Genomic DNA, 21,959 nt, shown 5'->3' with positions numbered 1-21,959 from the left:
GGTTTTTCTTTGTTTGGAATGGCTGCTTAAGAAGAAGAAATTCACATGTTCACTTAAAAAAATTAAAGCTTTGGGCTAGTGCAGGGAAGGAAATAGTCCCACTTTGAGAGAGACAATGGTCAGGAAGTTTGTTTTGTGGCAATATTTGGTATTAGTAGCCTCTTTGATGCTAGGCTGTTCGCTTCTTGGCTTTATCTTTACAGGAAATTTGCCTTGGTACTTGTAGTTTGTCATGGTCATAGTCTGTGTGTATCTGGCATTCTACAGAAGTGTGAACAGCATCAATGAGGTTTACTTCTGTATTTTGCACACACAGAACAAAGTGATTTGCAGAGAACTTTTCTTCATGTAGCCTATATAAGAGTTAAGCTAGCAACTGAGAACAAGATCTAATATGGACATCAGCAGGGTCTCTATCTCAGTTTCACCAATGGAAATAATGTATATATGTACTTTTTTCTTAACAAAAAAAAAAAAAGTTGCAAGGTATATTTTCTAGTAAAACTTAGTGCTGCCATCAGCACTATTTCCTTGCATAAGAACACGACCCATCTGTTTTGTGCTCACTCTTGTGATAAATGATTTTCCAGTCGCAGTTTGGCAGAAGCATGCTCAGATGGGGATGTAAATGCTGTCCGGAAGCTGCTGGATGAAGGAAGAAGCGTAAATGAACATACCGAAGAAGGGGAGAGTCTCCTTTGCTTGGCCTGTTCAGCTGGATACTATGAATTGGCACAAGTAAGTAACAAATTCATTCACAACTAAACCTTTATGAAACATTGTCTAAGGGTTTTCTTTGATAGTTAAACATTTTAGATACTCGGGTTAAAACAATTTTTGTAGTTTAAGTGGAGTATCAGTTAATACATCTTAATGTGGGTTTACAGCTACTGTTTGTCTTTTTAATGTTAAATGTCATCATACATGTACACGCCTTAAGGTTTAACAGACTTGTGTGAGGAATGTATCTAATGCTTTATGATTTGTCTGTTTTTCTGGCGTTGTTCTAGATGCAGTCAAGGTGTTCTGCCAAGCAGGCATTGCAAAATAAAAAATGCAAGGGCTTACATTTTGAAGACTTATATCTCAGTCACTCAGTCTGTTTCTTTATGACATCTGTGTCATCAGTGCATTAGTTTGGGTTAATTTTTGACTTTCATATATGCGTATTCAATAGCAGCTGCATGTTTTTTGTGATGGGCAAGTGTGCAGAGCGAAAACTGTTTACCTGTAAGCTTGACTTAATGTGGGGCTGTGGTCATTAATGCAGGTTTATAGTTCTTCTGTCACTCCGGTTAGTGAATTGCCCCGTGGCATTGGAAAAGTCAGTACTGCACTGAAACTTAATGTTGATTTTAACATATACAAACAAATGTAGAAAAACAGCATTTTCTGAAGCAGAGCGTAGTACAGGTGGTAATCCTACACTATTCCTAGGGAGTACCATTTGTGCTTTGTGTTGGTATTAATGTAAGGCAATGTCATGGCTGACTGGGGAATCGTTCTCAAGCCCGACTGAACTAAAAGCAAAATGTCAATGCTAGAATTTGTTCATATATTAACTGAACTTTTTTTTCTTTAGGTGCTACTAGCAATGCATGCAAATGTTGAAGATCGAGGGAATAAAGGAGACATAACTCCCTTAATGGCAGCTGCCAGTGGAGGCTATGTAGATATTGTTAAACTTCTCCTTGTTCATTGTGCAGATGTCAATGCTCAGTCTTCAACAGGTAACTGGGAAGCAGGAAGTTGAGGAATCAACAAAATTAGCATATAAACCAAGTGCTTATGAATGTCAGTGGGTTTAACGTACAAGAAAACATGACATGATGAATAGTTAAATGGCTAGATGCATATTGGACATGTTTAATAATGGCCAAATAAAGGTCTGAAGATTGCTTTTAGCATTAACAGTAATAGAAAGCACTGTTCCTCTGAAATCCATTGTGTTATTAGATGACCAGAAAAATTAATGAAGTTTAACTTCTCTCACTTTTATAGTCCAAAACTACCCATTAAGAAGGGGACATAGATGGTCAAGACCAGTTACTATGGTCTGTTGCTTCTATCAAAGAAGAGCTACAGGTCTTTGGGCATTGAATATTGTCTGCTTTGATGATGCCTGACCACAACTTAACTAACCTTGCTGAGAGTATTAAACTGCTGTTCACTTTTGCTAACCTTAAGATAGAATTTATGTTTTTTTCAAATTAAAGTCAGATGTTGAATTACGCAATGTTCATTTTATCTTGATGTTTAGTCATACTAAGTAGAACTTAAAATTTACTGTAACATTTAAATCATGGCCACACGTGATTGTCATTTTCAGAATTAGAATTTTAAGTTGCAATAATTTTATAAATGTTTTTTCAAGGGATCAATGGATGTTATTTTAGACAAAACACAAAAATCAACAAAACACAACGAGCAATTTTCATGCTCACTACAGAGTTTGAGGTTTATTTGATCTGTGTGCTGAAGTAGAAAGCTTAAAGAAAAAACACCGATATTTTCTAATATTGGCTTAGTTTTAAAACTTTCATATTATAGTTGTGTTGAAGTTATTGGCTGGAGTAACGTTACTGTGAGGTAAAAGGCTGCTGCTTGTGATGTTTTTGGTTTTGTTCAGAGTTTTAAAAACTAAATTTTCTGTATTGGGACTAGGTAATGGAAAAGACTTACATGCAAACTTCTTCTCTGCAGGAAACACAGCGCTCACTTACGCTTGTGCTGGGGGCTTTGTTGACATAGTGAAGGTGCTATTGAAAGCAGGTGCTAACATTGAAGACCACAATGAGAATGGGCATACCCCCTTAATGGAAGCAGCCAGTGCAGGTCATGTTGAGGTTGCAAGAGTATTGCTGGAATATGGTGCAGGAATCAATACTCACTCCAACGAGTTCAAAGAAAGTGCACTTACACTTGCATGCTACAAAGGTATTATTTTGTACCTTATTTTGTTCTTGTTTTTGCAATTTCTTTTCTGGGGTTTGTCTAACTCAGGGTTCCAGCCAAACTTTGGTTCAATGTTTTCTTAACTGTTTACAGAATGCCAGATTTTAATTTTAAACTCGATGTCAGGAAATGATCATCCTTGGTGTAGTTGTATTAAGACTGTCTACTTGTATCCAAATGTGGTAGACACACATTCAGCATGTTGGAGATGAAATCTTGTGACTGGCTGTGTCCAAACTTGTGCTTTGGCACAGCACCACTTTCCTCTTTCTCCACTACTGCATTTTCCATTTCATTCAGATTCCCTTCACCAACTACCTGTAAGTTCTGAAAAACACGTTACTATTAGTGAAATGTCAGGTTAGACTAGATATTTTTAGAATATGTGATGGGGGAAAAATGTTAGTATTATTACTGAATACTTTTCCTCAACTGTAATTTTGGAAGATGCTTATGAATTAATTCATTATTGTGAACACTTGTGGACTTTAATTTCCTGTGCAGTTCAAAGTTTCTACATAAAATAACTTGGTGCCATGGTAATCCATTGGACTTCCAGATTCTCTTCTTCCAAAGGAAAAAACAAACAACAAAAAAAAATCCAGTGAATGTTTTTCTCCTAATAGAAACTATAAAGATGCAGATTATTGTCATAGTGATTTATATTTTGCCTCCGCAGTTAGAACTGGAGGATACTCGTTATGTATAATCCATCAAAAGACTTGGATCTGATACTGTCATGGACTCTCTGCAACATACAGTAGTTCATTACAGAGTTTTCTGTAATGGTACTCCTGAAAATGTTGGAGGGATACTCTTGTTTCTTGCAATGTTAAACTTAGTAGGTGTGATGTAATGCAAGATCTTCATTGACTAGGGATTGCCTTATCTTTGGCAAGAAGGTTGAGCTACCTTATGTTCTCCTCCAAAATGTATATTGCTTTGGAACACTTACACAACCGTGTAACAACATTGTTTAAGGAACAAGCACAGTCTTTTGTAGCTTGAAGTCACAAGTTCCTGTTGTATAAATTTGAATTAGAGAGGTCTGTCTTAATTTCATAGTTGGGCAGTATCATTGGAAAAGACAGTCTGATGTCTGACCGTTCTGCAATTGATTTTCATTAGAGGACTTAAAGAGCAGATTTATGAGTTGAAACATGGAATTATTTACACTTTCATACCTTACAAATTTATTAAATGTATTTTCTGTACTACTGAAAACTTATAATATTAAATGCTTGCTTATTTTGTTTTGTTTCATTTTGAAGGCCATTTAGATATGGTTCGTTTTTTGCTTGAAGCTGGAGCTGATCAAGAACATAAAACAGATGAGATGCACACAGCACTAATGGAGGCCTGCATGGTAAATAGCCTTTATTTGTACTTCTTCCCCCTCGGTGGGAGAGGAATAGAGGAGATGATAAAATGAAGGGGGCCTTTGTTAACAAAGTGGTTTAGGTCCGCAATTGAGTGTTTTAATTGTTACTATAAGAAAGTCTTTAGTATAGTTAACACAGGCAACTTCTTAGTCTAATTAGTTTTAGGGGAAAAAAAAAATCTGTATTTTGGGTACGTGATATGTTGTATTAAATGTTCCCAATGTGAACTGTAGGTATAATTAATTTGCAATGCTATAGGGTAGTAGGTTGAGCCCAAGTTGTTTTCTTTTGCAATATAAAAGAGTTTTCTGCCTTTGTCTTTATAAATAAGGTCTCACAGACCACCATGGCGTGAGCCTTCCAGAAGTGCATTGAACTGGATGAGTAATGCATTGCACTTACCCTTTCACCACAGTGGGGAAAAAAGTGTTGCATGTAGAGACAGTTTGCTTTATTCCAGGTTTCTGTAAATGTGAGGTTTTTGTTTTGCAAACAAACAAAAACATAGTTCAAAAGTAGTTCAGTTCTTAGTTCCCTGTTTTCATAGGAAACACAGAGAATAGAGGAAAAAATAGTTTTCTTCCACTAAGCTATATTCCCTAGAATATGGGCAGCAATGTTCCCCACTAGTCTTCTGAGATCAGGAGGATCAGTTGTTCTTTTACTGCAGCTGTGAGGTGCTGATGCCAGTTATCATGGTCAGATTATTACATCTCAAGTGGTGTTGGTTTTCTGATAGTGAGATGGTAATAGTCTGAGCAGCATGTTAACTTGGGGTCTGTGAAATGTCTCAGCTGGGGAAGTTATGTTGGTGGTCTGAATGCTGTTATTTTGGGGTATTTCAGGCCAGTTTGCATCATGTATTTGACCTTTAAAAGCAATAGAGAGGAAACTGATCTTTTTAAGTTCCAACTCCGAGTCTAGTGATGAAGTTTTTCCATGTTATCTTTTAGCTATGCCCTTGTGGAAGGGAACCATTCTGGCAAATTATCGTGACTTTTGCCAGCCAGCCTTCCATGTTCTTTAACCAGTGTTTCAAAGAAATACAGGTTGATATCTGAACCTCCAAGTTTTGGTACTATGTTCTGGTCAAATGGGAGCACTACACCAAAGATAATACATCTTGGTTAGGTGAGGTGGTGGTTGGCTCTTTGACCACCTTCACTGAGATCAACAGCCTGTCCTTAATTTATACATTTGGTTGCTGTTAATCTCATGTTATCTAGTACCTGCTTCGTGGTTAACCTAGAAGAGACGAGTGTTGTCAGGAGTTGCCTGTTTGATACCCCTCTTTCCCTGTTTTCTATTGCTCTGTGTTAGCTGTTGGAGTTACTGGCTAGTGATTCTGAGATCAGAATGGGGAAGTAGTTCACTTAAAATCGCTGTTCTTAATGGAGTAAGTCTTTACTTTTGGGAATTAGTATGTGATGTAAGTAAGAATTCCACTTTATGATCATGTCTGTGCCCTAACCTGAACAACTCTGGTTTTAAATTTGGACAAAGGGGTATTCTAATGTCTTTTTTGCCCTTTAATATTGCTCAACTTCATTTGGATTTCTTTCCAAGAAAACAATGTAAAAACATCTGCTTTTTGCCACTGAAATTGGCCTTTTTTTTTTTTTTGACTATACCGAGAGGAAGTATTCTCTTTCTTCTCTATGAAAATCTGCCAGTAATTGTTGGGGCCACTTTAAAGTATTAATCCAGGTTTATCGTCGTGTCCCAGAAGAACCACTGTGTCAGGGCACAAAACTCTGTGAGCACAGCTAAATCATCAAAGCTGTCTGAACAGTTTTTTCCTCTTCTAGAATACTCCATATTTCTTCTTTGAATAGTAAATATAGCGATCATTATGATGCACCTAAAATGTATGCATCTGCAGTATACAAGGCAGAAAGTGTTTTTTCTCTACTAAGAGATACTAACAGCATACCTCAGTTTAAGTCTCTCACTTTGGAATTCCATTTTGTCCTTACTATATCATATTACTTGTATATGCTGAAGAAAGATTCAGTATGACATCCTCTGATGAGACTCTTGTTTCTCACTGAGCACTGTTTCTATGACTTGAGTCTTCTACCAGCATAGTTTATCCATTTGGGTTTTCCAAGCTCCCTTCTCCGAAGTGTTCCAATCCGTTTGTGTTAGTAATATGAGAGGGAGAAACCAGGAGGGTGTTCTTTACTGATGCCAAAATTTCTTTGCATTTGCCTATTCTCAAAGGTATTGTGGCTCTCTACAAAACACACCTTAGGTAAATCATGAATTTTTGGTACTGGGGCTCTTTCAAGGAACTGGGAGTTTAGTAGTAGTTTCTGGAGAACCAAACAGCTACCTTTATGTGCTTTGATTGGGAAGGCTGAATGACAGCTATGGCAATCCTAATTCTCTTCCTTCATTGGCAGATTGGTTCACCACAAGTCATTTTTCATTATCCTTTTAAGATTTGTTCCAGTCTTCCCTCCTCATGTTAACCTAACCTACCTTACTGAAGTTTTTCAGCAGATATCTTTCCCAGGATATAGAAACTGACAGTTGGAGCTTTTTTGTTTGTAGAAGCTATGAATCAACTCTAAAGAAAAAGTCTTTTTTTTTTTTTTTTTTCAGTGTTTGGTTTGAGGTTTAGTCATGCAGTGGATTTAGTCACGGTATTTGTTTGCTATCTACAATACTTTTGTGCCCCAGGTATTTCGCTGGGTATTTAAGAATGTCTTACCCCATAACTCTTCCCCTACTCAGCACAAGAAAGGGGGGAAAGAAAATCTAGCTCTTTTTTCCTGATGCATTTAAACCTAATGTAAGTGTAGGTGGAAATCTAAATGTCAGTTTAATCCAATGATTACAATAATGTCGTAAATTAAACCATGAGCTTCCTCTAGGTCACTTTCAGACCTAGTGCACATAGTAGTGGTTGCAACTAATGCATTAAATGCCTTTGACAGTTCCTGATTTCTGTTTTCACCTCTGTTTTGTAGGATGGACATGTGGAGGTAGCACGCTTGCTTTTAGACAGTGGTGCTCAAGTGAATATGCCTGCAGATTCGTTTGAATCTCCCCTCACCCTGGCTGCTTGTGGTGGACATGTGGAGTTAGCAGCTCTCCTGATAGAAAGGGGAGCTAACCTGGAGGAAGTTAATGATGAAGGTTATACTCCTCTCATGGAAGCCGCACGCGAAGGTCATGAAGAGATGGTGGCGTTGTTGCTGGCACAAGGTGAAATCACTGTTTCTGTAGCATTATTATGAAGCATGCAGTGTTGACTTCCCCATTAAGTATTCTGTGCAAATTCCTCTAATCTGGCCTGTGCTGTAACTACAGAGCAAAGCTAAAACACCTGAACTGTGGAGGTGATAATCATTCATGTTTCCATCCTTTCTCTGGTCAGTTAAAATAACAGCTATTTTGTTTCCTAGGGGCAAATATAAATGCACAGACAGAAGAAACACAGGAGACAGCTCTTACTCTGGCATGTTGTGGAGGGTTTTCCGAAGTGGCTGACTTCCTTATTAAGGCAGGAGCTGATATAGAACTTGGTTGCTCAACGCCTTTGATGGAAGCTGCTCAAGAGGGTCATCTTGAATTGGTGAAATACTTGCTAGCAGCAGGTACGTATACAGTACAAATGATCAGGCCCACAGACTTGATATATCTGAATTATATGATTTAGAAGATACCTAGGCTCAGTGGTGGCAGCATTGTAACAAGAAACCATCCTCAGATGCCTAGATAAGGGGTGTGTGTGTGTTCTTCACCTTAATGTTGTTTGATACTGTTAACAGAGGAAGGTGCCTCATGGAATACTGGTTTCTGTTGCATCTCCAATAAATACCAATATTCATTAGGAAAATTGTTTCCAGCATTTAGCAAAATGTTAATACAGATAATGCTTGTTTTTATATGCTGCTCCTGCTTTAACTAAGCCAAATGATCTGCAGACAAGTAGTTTTCCTGAATAACAAGTACTTCAGAAATTGGGCCCTGAGAAGCAGTGTACAAGACACAGGTTTTGGAGTGTGCTGAATTTCTTCATTATAAAGTCATATAAAATTAAATCTTGCTGGAGTTGGGTGGTGTGAAAAGACACTTCAGTGTTCATCTGTCAATTTAAAGCTGGTAGAAACTAGAGTACGTTAATATTATTAAAAAAAAAAAAAAAGAAAAAGATGCATTTTATATATTTTCCTTGTATTGGACAGTAACTTATTTGATATTCTGTTTTTTAAGAATAAGCATCAAATGTGCCGGATTTGTAATTCTAGAAAGTAATGCTTGCTGCTCATCAAGGGACAGTAACAATGGTTTCTCTTACGCAGTGACACCAGCATGTGACACCAGTCACAAGCTTGCTTGAAACTCTGCTTGCACTTCACTTACACTGATAATGTAGAAAGTTAATTGAGGATTTTTTTTGGCATCATTTGATTTCTAAATATTTCTCACACCTTGGAAATAAGGAATTAGCTAATCACATTTCCTTTTTTAGAAGACTAAAACATGATTTTAATGTAGCTGATAAAAACATAACGCTAGCCAAATTATTTCACTATTATGGTTTTAAAGAAAATGGTTTCAAAGAATAGGGAAGACATAAAATTTGTAGAAGTATATTTTCTTGTATAATTATTACTTATTCAGTAAAATGCATTTTGCCTGGTTTTATAGCTACCTGTCAAATGGGTAGACTAGACAAGCATCTGAATTAACTTTTGTTGTTAGAACTGAAATCTTTATTGCTGTAGGGGAAGAATAGTAATAAGTGACCAATAAGTGACCAATAAGTGCTTCAGTTTTCAGTTAAGCCTCTTCTAAACCTTGGGTTATCCCATCTCCTCGGGATATTGTTATTATGAAATCAATGTTGACCATGAGAGCAATGCCTGTGGGCTGTGGAAGCTTTAGGTTTGTAGGATGTAACTGTTGTTGTGGACAAATATTGCCTTGAATTTATGTTTATCAGATATGAAATACTTGATAAGGAGATGTTCAGTAAGAAGAAAAAATTGTTGTCTCTGCAGGGGCTAACGTTCATGCCACCACGGCAACAGGAGATACAGCTTTGACCTATGCCTGTGAAAATGGACATACTGATGTTGCAGATGTGTTGCTTCAAGCTGGTGCTGATTTGGTAAGGCTTCTGTTGCCTTTTGTGGGGAAAACTTGGTTTGAAACTCCTTGCCAAAGGTTGTATGCTTGTAGAGCAGGAAGCTTTCAACAGTTGAGTTTCATATATGAATATGAAAAGAGGAGTGAGTAACTTTTTAAAAAGCTTTCATGTTCTGCTTGCTCTAAAAAAAAAGAATTTCTTCTACTTAACGGGTCAAATATTAGCTAATAAGTTTTAGCTATAGATTACACTTGTGACAGTTAATTACCATAATTTCAATATGTCCCATAGGTTTTCTTGTTTAGCAGGATACAATTCTACATTACCTTTATTTTTCGTGCTTCATAATTTTTTCTAAACTCTTGCAGATTACAGTTTCTGTTTTACTTCTGTGAATTTTAAAATAGGTTAGTAGTAGGATATATTACTTTTCTGTTGTTAATTTCTGAGTCCTTTTGGTATTCTTTTGTGTTGCAGCTTTCAAGAGTTAATCTAAGCAAATGCATTTTAAATGACCAACATAGTATGATCTTTTATTTTTTCCAGAAATCTTTTCTTTCTTGTAACTTTTTTCTGTATATTGCTTTCATAGTGCTTCTTTTTTTTATGATGCTTTTTTTTAATGATGCTTTTAACCACAACTTTTTTTAATGTTAATTGTTTTTTAAATTTGTTTTTACTTTTCTGATGTGCAGTGAGACACCTAAAATTTCTTCTTCATGACCTACAGTTATAATGTTTGTCTGGCTTTTAAGCAGCAAAAGCAAATTAATACCTTAGTCTTCTAAAGGAGATCAGGAGCCTTACGCCTTTTAAAGCATAAGCAGGGAAGATTGTGCTTTTGTTTGTTTGTTTTAAATCTTCTTTTTCCACACTGCTTTTGTGCTTTTTTTTTTTTTGGTGGGGAGGGTATTATTAGGGACTTATCTCAAAATAAGTCTTTAACTGTTTGAAGTTTGTATTTAAAAATATAATTTTAATTGAATTAATACTTCCACTATTGTTGTGAATGTAGTTTCTTTTTTTTTTTTTAGGTTTCAACAATTTATCTGCAGGAAAATTATAGTTCATAACAATGCCTTCCTACCAGGAAGGGAAGTCATGCTAATTGTGGGGGTGTTAGTGGAATTGTTAGGGGGTGGCACATCTTCTGAACTTTGCTCAATTTACTGTTAGTTACTAATCAGTAACCACTTAAATAGATTTAGGCCTTTTTGGTTTTACTTGTGATTAAAAAAAAAAAAAAAAAGTACTTTGTTGGAAAAGTATATAATTCATGAATCCATGACAGTGAGTAGCACAGCTACAAAGCCTGAAACAAAGAAATACAAATTTGGTGTGCAGAAGCTTTTAAAAAGATACAACAGTTTCTGCTTGCATGTAACTTTAATTATTTACAATTTACAAAAATGTCAATTATTGTATTTTTTTTTTCTCTCACCTCTCCTGTGTGGGTTATTTAGAACAGTGCTTGTGGCCTTTAGCATCTAGCTCAGTGGTCAGTATTGCTGAGAAAAACAGCAAGCCTTTCTAAATTAAAGTCTTACTTTAATGCATTTTTTTTGTGCTGCCAATCAAAATGAAAAACTGTCAAGAAAATTATAGTAAGGAAGAAAAGTAAAATTTCTGTCAGTGGTAATTGGCTGTAGTCTATCCAAATAGTTGCTTGTTGTTGAAGCACTGGTTTACATGTGGGAGGGAGTCTTTCCATGCAGTTTCCCTGGTTTTGAATTCTGATGTTACATAACAATCTTGCATTTAAAAGGCAATTGCAGTCACTAACATAGGCATGTTAAACTTCAGCAATTATGTCTTAAGATGGAGGGAAGATGTTTGTCAAAAGCCACGTGGTAAAGTTGTATTCTAAATAGTAAAGATGAAATCTTTTTAGAACAGGGAGATGCCTGCAAAAGTGTCGCGATGCTTACAGTGGGTGCCTAGAGTTTTGAAGAGTTTTCTTTCAAACTTTTGTGTTGCTTTGCTTTTTTAGAAATTCTAAGCTGTTGTGAATAAATTTGCCATGATTGTGATTGATCTAAGGAAGGTTTTGCAGTGTGTCACCTTATCGCTGGAGTTTGAAATCCCTTTGGCAGTACCATTCTTGTAGATTTCAGTGTTCACTTGTAATTTAAATGAGTTTAGTTGACTTCACCAAGTTGTCACAGGAAGTCTGTGGTGGAGTGGTTAAATTGGTGCTCTGTCTGTCACTGTTTTTCTCATTAATTTTGCTTTCTTTCTGTTGTTAAGGCACATCAGATGAAAATACATCTTCATTTGCTTTTCTTTTTCATGGTGCAACTGCAGTCATTCTTGAGACTGCTTTCTGGAATCCAACTCTTTACCTGGGGTTTATATCACAGTCACTGAGGAGATGGACATGTGACATTTTACCTTGTGTTCCTTTTTGAGGGAAAATACTGATTATGTCTATATTAAAATAAAAGAGGGCCAAGGTCTGTTCCTGAAATGCCAGGAGAAAGGGCTGTTGTTGAACCCATCCATGCAGTGTTGCACTGGACCTGGGGATTCACCGAGCTTGTGCCTGTACCCAGTGTCTCTAAGGTTTTGGTTTATGTCTGTGGCTACATTGGCTTTTGGGCTATGTTGCAGTCCACCAGAATGGTGTTTGTTTAACACATCACTGGGACTATGCACTGAACGTCCCTGCATGTGGGATGAGGTCTTGAAGTTCGTCAGGGTGCAAGGTCTCTGAGATCAGTGGAGACTAACGTGATGTTGTGTTATCCGTGCTGCCTGCAGGGAACAGCTTCTGGTGCCCCTTGTTCCCATGATTCTGGACAGGACCAGAACTGTGCCAGGGAGGCTGTTAAGGAATAAACAGTGTGAAAGGTCAGATCCCATGCCTGAACTTGTTTCCTAGCCCTGTTTTATCTATTTACCTGGGAAACTACAGGCCAGTCAGTTTCACCTCTGTCCCTGGAAAGGTGTTGGAACAGGTTGTTCTAGATACATCTCCAAGCACTTGGAAGAGAAGAAGGTTATAAGGAGTAGTCAGCATGGATTCATCATGGGAAGTCGTGCTCGACCAGCCTCGTTGCCTTCTATGATGGCATCATCAGCTGGGTAGATGAGGGGAGAGCAGCGGATGTCATCTATCTTGACTTTAGCAAGGCTTTTGGTACTGTTTCCCATGACATCCTACTAGCAAAGCTGAGAAAGTGTGGGATAGAGGAGTAGACAGTAAGGTGGGTTGAGAACTGGCTGACGGGCCGAGCTCAGAGGGTGGTGATCGGCGGCGCAGAGTCTGGCTGGAGACCTGTGACTATTGTGGCCAGCAGGTCAAGGGAGGTGATCCTCCCCCTCTACTCTGCCCTGGTCAGGCCTCACCTGGAGTACTGTGTCCAGTTCTGGGCTCCCCGGTACAAAAAAGACAGGGAGCTCCTGGAAAGAGGAGGCCTGGAGGCCTACCTTGGGCAACCTGCTCTAGGGAACCTGCTTTGGCAGGGGGGTTGGACCCGATGATCTCTTGAGGTCCCTTCCAACCCATTCAATTCTGTAATTCACAGTAGAGGTGTGGTCAATGCTGAGTTTTGTTGTTGCTTTGCTTTGTGAGCTGTCTGCATACTGTTTACTTTCAGACCATGAAGACAGGGAGCACAGTTTTTTGAGAATTTTTCTCTCTGATGCTAAATTGAGGAAAGTTGCTCGTATTTCTTCCCCAAATGTGCTTGAAGTAAAGGAACTATAAATACTGGCTGTATTTATCTGTATTAAGTCTTTTCTCATTTGCTAGGTGGTCAGGTCTGAGCAGAATTTAAGTGGAGACTTCAAGGCTGCAGCTCTGAGGAGGAGCCTCTTTTGAGCTGCATTAGTCACAGCAGCAGAGGGCAGAAGATGTTTCTGTCGGGCAACTCACTGAGAACTGAATTCCTTGAACTTTGCTAAAGTTATGCAGCTCATGTCCTGAACTGATTTGTTTGTTGTTTGTGTCCTGTTGAGGCTTTATCAATCTCCAAATAGAATCATGAGCTGAAGTTCAAGCAAGTTATTCTAGTTCCCACTGAAGTCTTGTTTGAACTGAGCAATTATTACAACTCTATCTCAGCACAAAAATGGTGGTGTTCCTGCAAGCAGAAGAAGAGAGGTCTTGCTTTCCAGGGACTGATTCTCTGACATAGGTATTAAACATGTAATTTATTCGAGGAACCAAGCACCAAGTGATGAAGGGAAATGGCCTCAAGTTGCACCAGGGGAGGTTTAGGTTGGATATTAAGAGAAATTCCTTTACTGAAAGGGTTGTGCAGCATTGGAAGAGGCTGCTCAAGGAAATGGTTGAGTCGCCATCCCTGAAGGTCTTCAGAAAACTTGTAGTTGTAGAACTCAGTAGCATGGTTTAGTGGTGGACTTGCCAGTATTAGGTTAAAGGTAGGACTAGATGGTCTTAGGGGTCTTTTTCAACCTGAATGATTCTACGAGTCTGAAGGCTTTGCTGAATTCATTAAGCACAGTGGCTTTATAAGAACCAGGAGAACAAAAAGAAAATGATGCTTACGACTGATGTTCCTTGGACGTGGTTGGTTTTCCCTTTAAAACTCTGTAGTGGGATGTTATACTAGAAGTGACAAATACCAGAGCATATCTTTGTCTTCTGCAGAGCTGTTTGCTCATGTACGGTATTTTTGATGAAATCATATCTTCTTGTGACTAATTCTTTATGTCCTGACTTGTTAGCAATTATTTTGATGGTTTTCTAATGGAGTTCTTTAAGGTATATGTGTTTTATGTCTTGAAAGAAACAAAGTTGGCCTGTGCAAATCTGTAGTAAAATAGGTTTCACAGGTCTACAATTTTTCTTGTTAATGTATGTGTTTGAAATTTGCTTGCTTTTGTGAAGTATATGAATGACTTAATGAGGCACATCTGAAGACTTCAGACTGTGATTCCACCTGATTAAGATCCTCACACTAATGTGAATCCTTAATGCAAAACTCACTGTCCTTTATGTACGTGACACACTACATGTTTGCAGCATAGAATAACTTAGGTTGGATTTAGGCGTAAGATCATCATGGCATGATGTGTAAGGCAGTTTTCAAACACCTACAAAAGTAGACAATACTTCAAGAATTCAAACAAAATGATAATGGAGATCTGGAATGGAATCTAACAACTAAGCTTTTTTTAGAGTGAGGGTTTTGAGTTGTCATGTTTTCCTATACCACTTCTGTAAGCATCAGTGGAATATCAGGAATTTTAGGTCTCTTTAGATTTGGCCCTCAGTCTTCTACAAATAAAGCAAAAGGCGGTAAGGACATGGGAAGCTAATTTTTGTAGTTAACACCTTTTTGATGCTGTGTTTTTGCAATCTCTGGATGGTGTAAAGTACAATGAAATCCTTTGTTTTGCCAATAGGGAATAAAAGGTCATCTTGTATTTAATCAGATGCTGTGTATAACCTTTATGCTATCTTCGTGAACCTGAATGGATTGTAGTAGGAATCTTAACTTGTGAGAGCTGCGTTGCTTGGTTTTACCATTGTGTTTTGTTGGTGCAATTGCAGTAAAGCAGAACGTTCAGTTGGTGGATCTGATCCATTTAAATTCACTTTCCAGGTCTTCATGACCAAGGATGACATTTATGTGTAGAACAAGAGACGTGAGTTCTTCTTTTTCCTTCCGCAGGACAAGCAGGAGGACTTAAAGAAGACTATTTTGGAGGGCATAGAGACGGGCAAGCATCAGGTGAGGTTGGCCTTTGATGCTTGTAAGCTGCAGCCTCAGGATACGCAGCCTCAGGATACATGCTGAAGATGAGCATGGCTTTAAAGCACTTATGTTTCTTCAAAAAATCTTCAAAAGAGACTTGTGTAGACTAGAAATGCCTTCTTTGTCCTGCATTTTTCCTTCTTTTGGGTTTTCTGAAACCCTATTTTTATAGAAGAAAAAAGTACCTCAACCTTCATACATGCTGCAGGTTATCTCATTGAGCCTATAAACACAAATAGTTCTGTTAAACTTCTTGGTGTATTTATGGTTTCCTGTAAGGTGTTCCCTTTTCAGAGGCCTAGTTGTGTTCTTAGGTGCCTCTGAAATTGTTTGCCCATGTATCTTGAGAAGGTTGTCTGGGACAATTAGGTTGGTGACTGCTAGCATACTGTATCTTTTGATAGGAGTTCAATCTTGAAAACAAGCAAGTGATATAGCATGAAGAACAGCATTACTTGTTGGCTGTCATAAGAAATCTTGTGTAAATCATTTTGCTGAGAGTAACAAATTTAGACTTGAGTTGTTAAATATCAACTTCAGAGTTGACAGTATTCACTGAGGAACTGAACGTTGTTGTGGACTGGAGAAGCTTGTTAAAGAGTTGAGGAGAGCAGTTGGACCTTTTGTAGTGGGTTTATGTGGCAAGGTTTTGGTAGCGGGGGGCTGCAGGAGTGGCCTCTGTGAGAGGAATCCAGAAGCTGCCCCATGTTAGATAAAGGCCAGCTTTAGTCGGCTCTAAAGGGGCCTGCTGCTGCTCAGAGCTGAGGCAATAAGCAATGTTAGTGATAGTAATAGAACGGCTTGGGTTGGAAGGGACCTTAAAGATCATTTAACTCCAACCCCTGCCGTAGGTGGGGTGCTCCAGGTGCCGGAGCTGAAGTTCCCCTGTGGCCTGTGGAGAGGCCCCTGGTGGAGCAGGCTGTCCCCCTGCAGCCCATGGGTCCCACATGGAGCAGATCTCCACGCTGCAGCCCCCCCATGGGTGGAGGAGCCCCCGGTGGAGCAGGTGGATGTGGCCTGGAGGAGGCTGCGGCCTGTGGAGAATCCCTGCCAGAGCTGCAGCCTGAGGAGTCCACACAGGAGCAGGGGGTCTGGTGGGAGCTGCTGCCCATGGGGGACCCATGCTGGAGCAGTTTGCTTCTGACAGATGGATGCTGTAATAGGGACCCATATGTGGAGCAGTTCTTGAAGAGCTGCTGCCTGTGGGAAGCCCATGCAGGATCAGTTTGGGAAGGATGGCATCCTGTGGGAGGGATCCCACATGGAGCAGGGGAAGAGGTGACTGTGAAGGAGCAGCACAGGTGAAGTGCTGTAGACTGACCACAACCCCTACTTGAAGTGTTTCTCACTTCTATAATTTCCTAATAAGAGGCATAAAATTTCTCTTATCTCCTTACTCTGAGTCTGCTTTACCCATCCTGACAGTTGTTGAGTGATCTCCCTGTCCTTATCTCAACCCTTGAGCCCTTTTCCTCGTATTTTCTACCCCTTTCCCTTTGAGGAGGGGGAGTGAGAGAATGGTTGTGGTGGAGCTCAGCTGTCTGGCAGGGTAAAACCACCACACCTTCACTTGAAAAATTCAGATTTTGTTCTAGAACTCTTAAATAGCATACAACATGGGAAACAAACTTGTGAAAAATGTCTCAGTGAATAATACTTGCAAACCAAAGAGAATAGTTAATTAAAAAAAAAAAAGTTTAAGAGTAGTTAAGGTATTGTTATTTATTTTTATTATGTAGCTGATCTTGAAAGTGTTGAGGACATGAAATCAAGAGTAAGAAATATCAATGATTGTTGTAAAATACTTGTGATGGCATTGCTTTTGCTCTTCTTCTAGATAAATCAATACTCGAGAGAACATGCTTACTACTAACTGGACTCTCATCTTGGTTTTGCACCTTTTTCACTGGGACTTAAATAATGTAGAGTTGTACCTGATTTGGGGAGTTTTCTCATTTTCCCCTCCCTTCGTTACCTAGTATGCAAACCTACAGAAAATTGTGCTTGGGCACTATTTCTCTTCAGACAGGAATTGGCAGGAGAGTGCAATGCGGAGAATGGCTTTTCTGGTCAGTGCTGGCATTAGGTGTCCTTTATACCTTTTTCCAATATGCTAATTACAGTATTCCTCAGGATTCGGGCAGTGAAGAGGGAAAGAATATTTTGGTAATTCCTGCAGTATGGATAGCAGGGGAAATTGTCTTCGGAGATAAGTTCTTTGCTACTTCTTGTCCTTACAAAATGAGTGCTTACACATCTTCCTTGTATTAGCAAATGCACATGCATTGTGAAGCAGGTGGGGGTTGCTCTTGGATGACTTCAGTATTCTTTGTCCCAATATCGATTAAGTATCTACTACAGCTTCAAAAAAATCTTTTATATTTACGGTCGCTTCAGGTGAAATAAAGGAAGCAAGTAGAGAAGTGTAGCATGCTGCTGTACTTCGGCTTGTTCTAGATGTTTGTCATTAAAGCTTGAGTTGATGCTAATCTGTTAGCCTTTATGAAGGCTAAAGAGAATGCTGAAATCACAGAATTAATTTAATCTTAAAATAAGCATTTCTATATTCTGATAAGAAAAATACTATTAAAATGCTATAATTTTTGAAGCAAATGATTTAGCTTGGCTGGACTGGTGATGTGAATGATACTGCAAGTACCTGAAGTATATAAATGCTGAGGATCAAGTTCAGCCTACTCAATGAAGTGACACTTGGTCAAAATGGTTAGAATAACTCTATTGCTTTTAAATCATGAAGCCTTCTGACATCTGTGTTTAAGACTTCAGCAGTGAAGTGTCCTAGGAATGGAGAATTTGTTGCAAATAGTGGTACCTAATTGCTAGATACCTGAAATACTACACTTGAATGCAATAAAGAATGGTCTTTCTCTATCTTGAATTTAAGATAGTGAAATCTTGAATCAAGATGAGCTAAAATACGTTTTGCTTTTTGCTTTGTTTGCTGTTAAATCAGTGTGGGTTTTGAAATGTCTGTTAAATTGTTTAGGCAGTAATGTTCTGGACCTGTTCAGTCAGTGAAGTGTTATTTAATAGTTCTCTGCATTCATAGCTGTTTTGTGAATGGTTTGCCTGTAGTTCTGGGATTTTATTGTGCTTAAAACAAACAGCAGTATCTGGCTTTTTATAATGTATTGGCAGTAGCTGAGGATTAAAAAGCTATGCCAAATATCAGAGCTCTCCTGAGTATGCTACTAATCCCTGCATGTCATTGGGATACATACTAACCATTACTTTTACATGTCCTGTAAATATTTGCAGACAATCTAAAAGCATGTATATATTTACTGATATTTAGGCAGTGATTTGCCCTGGTAGTATAATCTAATGATTAAAAAAAAAGTGGTTTAAGTAGTAAGGCTGTAAGGCTTCCTGTCTGCCTGCATGTAATATATATGTCTGTGTGTGTGTATGTAATAGCAAGCATTTCTTATGAAGGTGGCAAGAATGAAGTGCATAGAAGGGTAGTCTTACCTGCATGATGTCAAAGGATAGGTTTGTACTATTTGTGTGGAATCAGTCTCCAATATCAGATCCAGTCTAAATATTTCTTCCTCAAGTGGAAAAGCAATTCAGCCAAATAGATGTTGATGATCGCAAGAACCTTGGTAGGGTATGCAGAGATGCAGTCAGGAAGGCTAAGGCTCGGCTAGAACTGAAGTTGGCTGAAGATGTCGAGAACAGCACGAAAAAGTTCTTCAGATCTGTAAGAAGCAGCACAGAAAAGACAAAGGTCTGCAAGTAGCATTGACAAGGCAGAGGTTCTCAGTAGCATCTTTGTCTCTGTCTTTAGCAGCAAGATTCCCAGATCACAGGACTGAGAAGCTACAATGCATGTAGTGGAGGAAGGGCTGGTCTGCAGCCTCAGGGGCAAAAACCCACTTAAGTTTATGGACCCAGGCAGAATCCACCCCAGGGCGTGGACAGAATTGTCTGATGTTGTTGCAAGGCCGCTGTCGATAATATTTGGAAAGTTAGTGAGATCAGGGCATGTCCCTGATGACTGGAAGAGGGCAAATGTTATACCCGTCTACAAGAATGGCCCCAAAGAGAACCCAGGGAACTACAAGCCTATTAATCTTAATTTTAATCTTAATTTAATCCCTGGGAAAGTAATGGAACAAGTCCAACTTGAAACTATTACAAACCAAATGAATCAGGTGACTGGGAGAAGCTCACATGACTTTGCAAAAGGCAAATCATGCATGACTAATCTGATCTTTCTACAACAAAAAAAAACATCTTCTGTAGACATAGACTGGTCTGTGAGGTGGGTAAGAAACTGGCTAACAGGATGGTGCTCAAAGATTTTTACTCAGACTGGCAGCATGTCATAAACTGGATCCCTCAGGGATTAATACTGGGCCCCACGCTGTTTAGTATCATCATAAATCTTAACAATGAGATTGAAAACATCCTCACCAACTTTGTGGATGATATTAAACTGTGTGGTGGGGTGGACATGTCAGAAAGGAAAACCATCTTAGAGACTTGGACTGGAAGAGTGGGCAAGGAAGAACTGTATGAAGTTTAACATGGTGAGTGCAGGGTCCTGTAACTGTGACAGCATAACCAAAGAGCCCAGCACAGGCTAGGATCTTTGTGGCTGGGATGCAGCCACCCAGAAAGGGACTGGGGGGTTCCTGATGGTCAACAAGCTGGATGTGAGTCAGCAATACAGTGTTGAAGCAAGGAAGGCAAATTGGATCGTGGGCTGCATGTTCAAGGCCATTACTAGCAGCCAGAGATATGAGCATCTCACTCTACACCGCACTTGCCAGACTGCACCTGGAGTACTGTGTCCAGTTCTGGTCCCCACAACTCCAAACAAAACATGAACAGACTGGAAAGGGTCCAAAGGAGGGCCACCAAGATGACCAAAGGGCTGGAGAACCTGCCAAATGAAGAACGACTGGAGTTGTTTCTCTTCACCCTGGAGAAAAGTAGGCTCTGAGGGAGCTCATTGCAGGACTCCAGTATTTCAAGGGCGGCTGCAAAGAGAAAGGAGGCCCTCTCTTCACAAGGAGACACATGTAGAAGACCAGGGGCAATGGGTACAAGTTGCACTGGGAGAAGTTTAGTCTTGATGCAAAAGAGATGTTCTACAGTGAGAACAATCAGTCATGGGCACAACCTCCCCAGGGATGTGGCAGAATCCCCATCACTGGGGGTGTTCAAGATGTGGTTGGACAGGCTGCTGGATAATCTCATCAAGGCTTTTTCCTATGGAAGGTTGGATCCGGTGATGAAAAAAGGTCCCTTCCAACTTGGGCTTTTCTTTATGATTCTGTGAAGTGTGTGAACAGAAAGCTAACTTAAGCTGCGGGCTTGCAACCAAAGCAAGCAATGTGTCAAGATACATGCGTAGTTTTTAGGAATATTAAAATTAAGGGAAGGAGTCAATTAGTTTGATCAAACGTGTTCTTGTGCTTTTGTGTTTGTAAATCGTACCATTCCCCGTCGGTGCTAAATGTTAGCTTTCACAGTCAGATATACTTGCAATTCCAGGATTAAATAGTGTCTTTGGAGCTTGGCCTTCCAGATTCCTAATTTAAAAAATAAAAATACAAATTCTCTTGTTCTTGTTGTATTATTGATGAGACTGAATATGAAGAGTGCAAATAAAAACACTCAGGAGGAGGATGTCCTTTCCCCTTGCTGCCGTGGGATAGTTGATGTGTGTCAGTCAGCATTCTTTGTAGCAGTAATCACGTCTACATAACAGGCAGACTTTCTATGTCTAACTTCTCTAATATAATTCTATTCAGCCACGTCTTTCCAGTTGTCAGGAACTTTTTAAATCAAAAAATCATTCTTGTTGTTCCTTCCTCTTTTGTTATTTTGTCATCTGTTCATCTGTGATGATGAAGTCATCCTTTTGTTGTCTTTGTGGTTTATTTTCCAGTACTTTCATTCAGAGGCTTGGGGACCTGCAGTGAAGGATATTTACCCATCCAAAATAGAGAGGAAAAAAAAAAAAGCGATTGTCTTCTTTATATTGCTGGTCCTCTTTAATGTGTCTTAAAAATGTTTTCTGCACTTTTAAACTTACTTCAATTCTAAGTCTCGTGCAGCATGTGACAGTTCCCAGAACTGCTGCATATCAGTTCTGTGTATACTTCACAATGTGGGTTGATACGTGTGAAATGTTTATTGGCCCGCAAGGAGGAAATGAGCTGTTACTATTCTCAAGTGTGCTATGCATTTGAATGCTAAAATAAAAATGGGTATAGAAATTGGGAAGCTTCCTTGTATGACTAACAGTATGGATGTGATCTTGATGACAAAATGTTGAAAATTAATTCCAGTCAGTAAAGAAGATGTGGATCTTCTTCAGAGACTGATAATTCCAGTCCCATCACTGGGTGGTTCAAGAGCTGAAAGGATGGTGAAGTTTTTGCCCATTTATGCAACATCTGTTATTTCTCTCTTACAACAGGAGCATGAATCTGAAGGTGGGAGAACTCCGCTAATGAAGGCTGCACGGGCTGGTCATTTATGTACTGTGCAATTCCTTATTAGCAAAGGTAAAATATTAGTCTCAATAATTAGTTTTTAAAATCTATTGTACCAGTTACATTCTGCATTTGTGATCTGTCTTGTAAAATAATCTGATGTGTACATGAGTGCTTGTCAAGCTGTTCACGGTTTTTTGAGTTTCTTTTGGTTTATGCACTGGGTCCTGCACCTGGGCCGGGGCAACCCTGGCTGTACGTACAGACTGGGTAAGAAGACGCTGGAGAGCAGCCCCACAGAGACGGATCTGGGGGTTGT

At 39.2% G+C, this 21,959-nt stretch overlaps 1 protein-coding gene across 16 annotated transcripts in view; it reads left to right on the top strand.

The window, feature by feature from the left end:
- The window catches only part of ANKHD1 (ankyrin repeat and KH domain containing 1), a 114,970-nt gene that overhangs the window by 43,352 nt on the left and 49,659 nt on the right, over window positions 1–21,959 (top strand). For 12 of the 16 annotated variants that reach the window (XM_072023231.1, XM_072023237.1, XM_072023236.1 and 9 more), the window contains 9 exons: window positions 591–738; window positions 1,583–1,730; window positions 2,704–2,937; window positions 4,227–4,321; window positions 7,313–7,550; window positions 7,751–7,942; window positions 9,353–9,462; window positions 15,084–15,143; window positions 21,625–21,712. In XM_072023231.1, the coding sequence (XP_071879332.1) occupies window positions 591–738; window positions 1,583–1,730; window positions 2,704–2,937; window positions 4,227–4,321; window positions 7,313–7,550; window positions 7,751–7,942; window positions 9,353–9,462; window positions 15,084–15,143; window positions 21,625–21,712 (1,313 nt within the window). Of the gene's footprint in view, window positions 1–590; window positions 739–1,582; window positions 1,731–2,703; window positions 2,938–4,226; window positions 4,322–7,312; window positions 7,551–7,750; window positions 7,943–9,352; window positions 9,463–15,083; window positions 15,176–21,624; window positions 21,713–21,959 lie in introns of those variants that run through there. The other 4 variants (XM_072023238.1, XM_072023233.1, XM_072023239.1 and 1 more) reach the window with 2 other exon arrangements.

Source organism: Anas platyrhynchos, chromosome 14 (genome assembly GCF_047663525.1).
Source record: "Anas platyrhynchos isolate ZD024472 breed Pekin duck chromosome 14, IASCAAS_PekinDuck_T2T, whole genome shotgun sequence".
Taxonomy (NCBI): Eukaryota; Metazoa; Chordata; class Aves; order Anseriformes; family Anatidae; genus Anas; species Anas platyrhynchos.
Note: the sequence above shows the minus strand (reverse complement) of the source record. Positions and strands in the feature narration are given on the sequence as shown.